Raw genomic sequence first — 509 nt, 5'->3', positions numbered from 1 at the left:
GAGGGGGGAGGGGGTAGTTTAAGTTAGAAGTCAGGTCCCCATCAGAGGCACTTTGAGATGCAGGACACATGATTGCAATGAACCTGAGATAAGTAATGTTTTTTTCCAGAAGGACGATCCACTGTCTCTAGGCGAGTTTATGAGTAATGAACGTCCAACAAAATACGCCAGAGTGGACCGTGACGACCCTAGAAGTCGACTACATTTTGTCAAGTACATGAAAAGGGAAGGAAAGACGATCAAAGTGTGGGAGTGTGGTATATGTACGTATGGATCTTCTTTTCCACCATTTTTAGAATTATATCTGTAAGATTTAGAATTTTGAAGAAAAAAAGTCAACCATTAAAAAAAAAAAAAATAGCTGGAAGGATTGCAAAATATTTTGTTAATGTTGATTACTGAAAGTCTTTTAAGTTAATAGGTTCAAACCTCAACATATTACTATTTGATATAGATTTTTTTTTTTTTTAAGGCTTTTGTTAACCTGGGCTATATTTTTTCTTATTGAA

At 35.2% G+C, this 509-nt stretch overlaps 1 protein-coding gene across 2 annotated transcripts in view; it reads left to right on the top strand.

The window, feature by feature from the left end:
- LOC119586810 overlaps nucleotides 1-509 on the top strand; it is a gene marked incomplete at its 3' end in the record, with an annotated part of 12765 nt that overhangs the window by 3961 nt on the left and 8295 nt on the right. Inside the window, 1 exon segment of one of the 2 annotated variants that reach the window (XM_037935535.1) lies at nucleotides 113-263. In XM_037935535.1, coding sequence (XP_037791463.1) covers nucleotides 113-263 — 151 coding nt within the window. 2 annotated transcript variants of the gene reach the window in all.

This window comes from Penaeus monodon, chromosome 22 (genome assembly GCF_015228065.2).
Source record: "Penaeus monodon isolate SGIC_2016 chromosome 22, NSTDA_Pmon_1, whole genome shotgun sequence".
NCBI classification, from domain to species: Eukaryota; Metazoa; Arthropoda; class Malacostraca; order Decapoda; family Penaeidae; genus Penaeus; species Penaeus monodon.
Note: the sequence above shows the minus strand (reverse complement) of the source record. Positions and strands in the feature narration are given on the sequence as shown.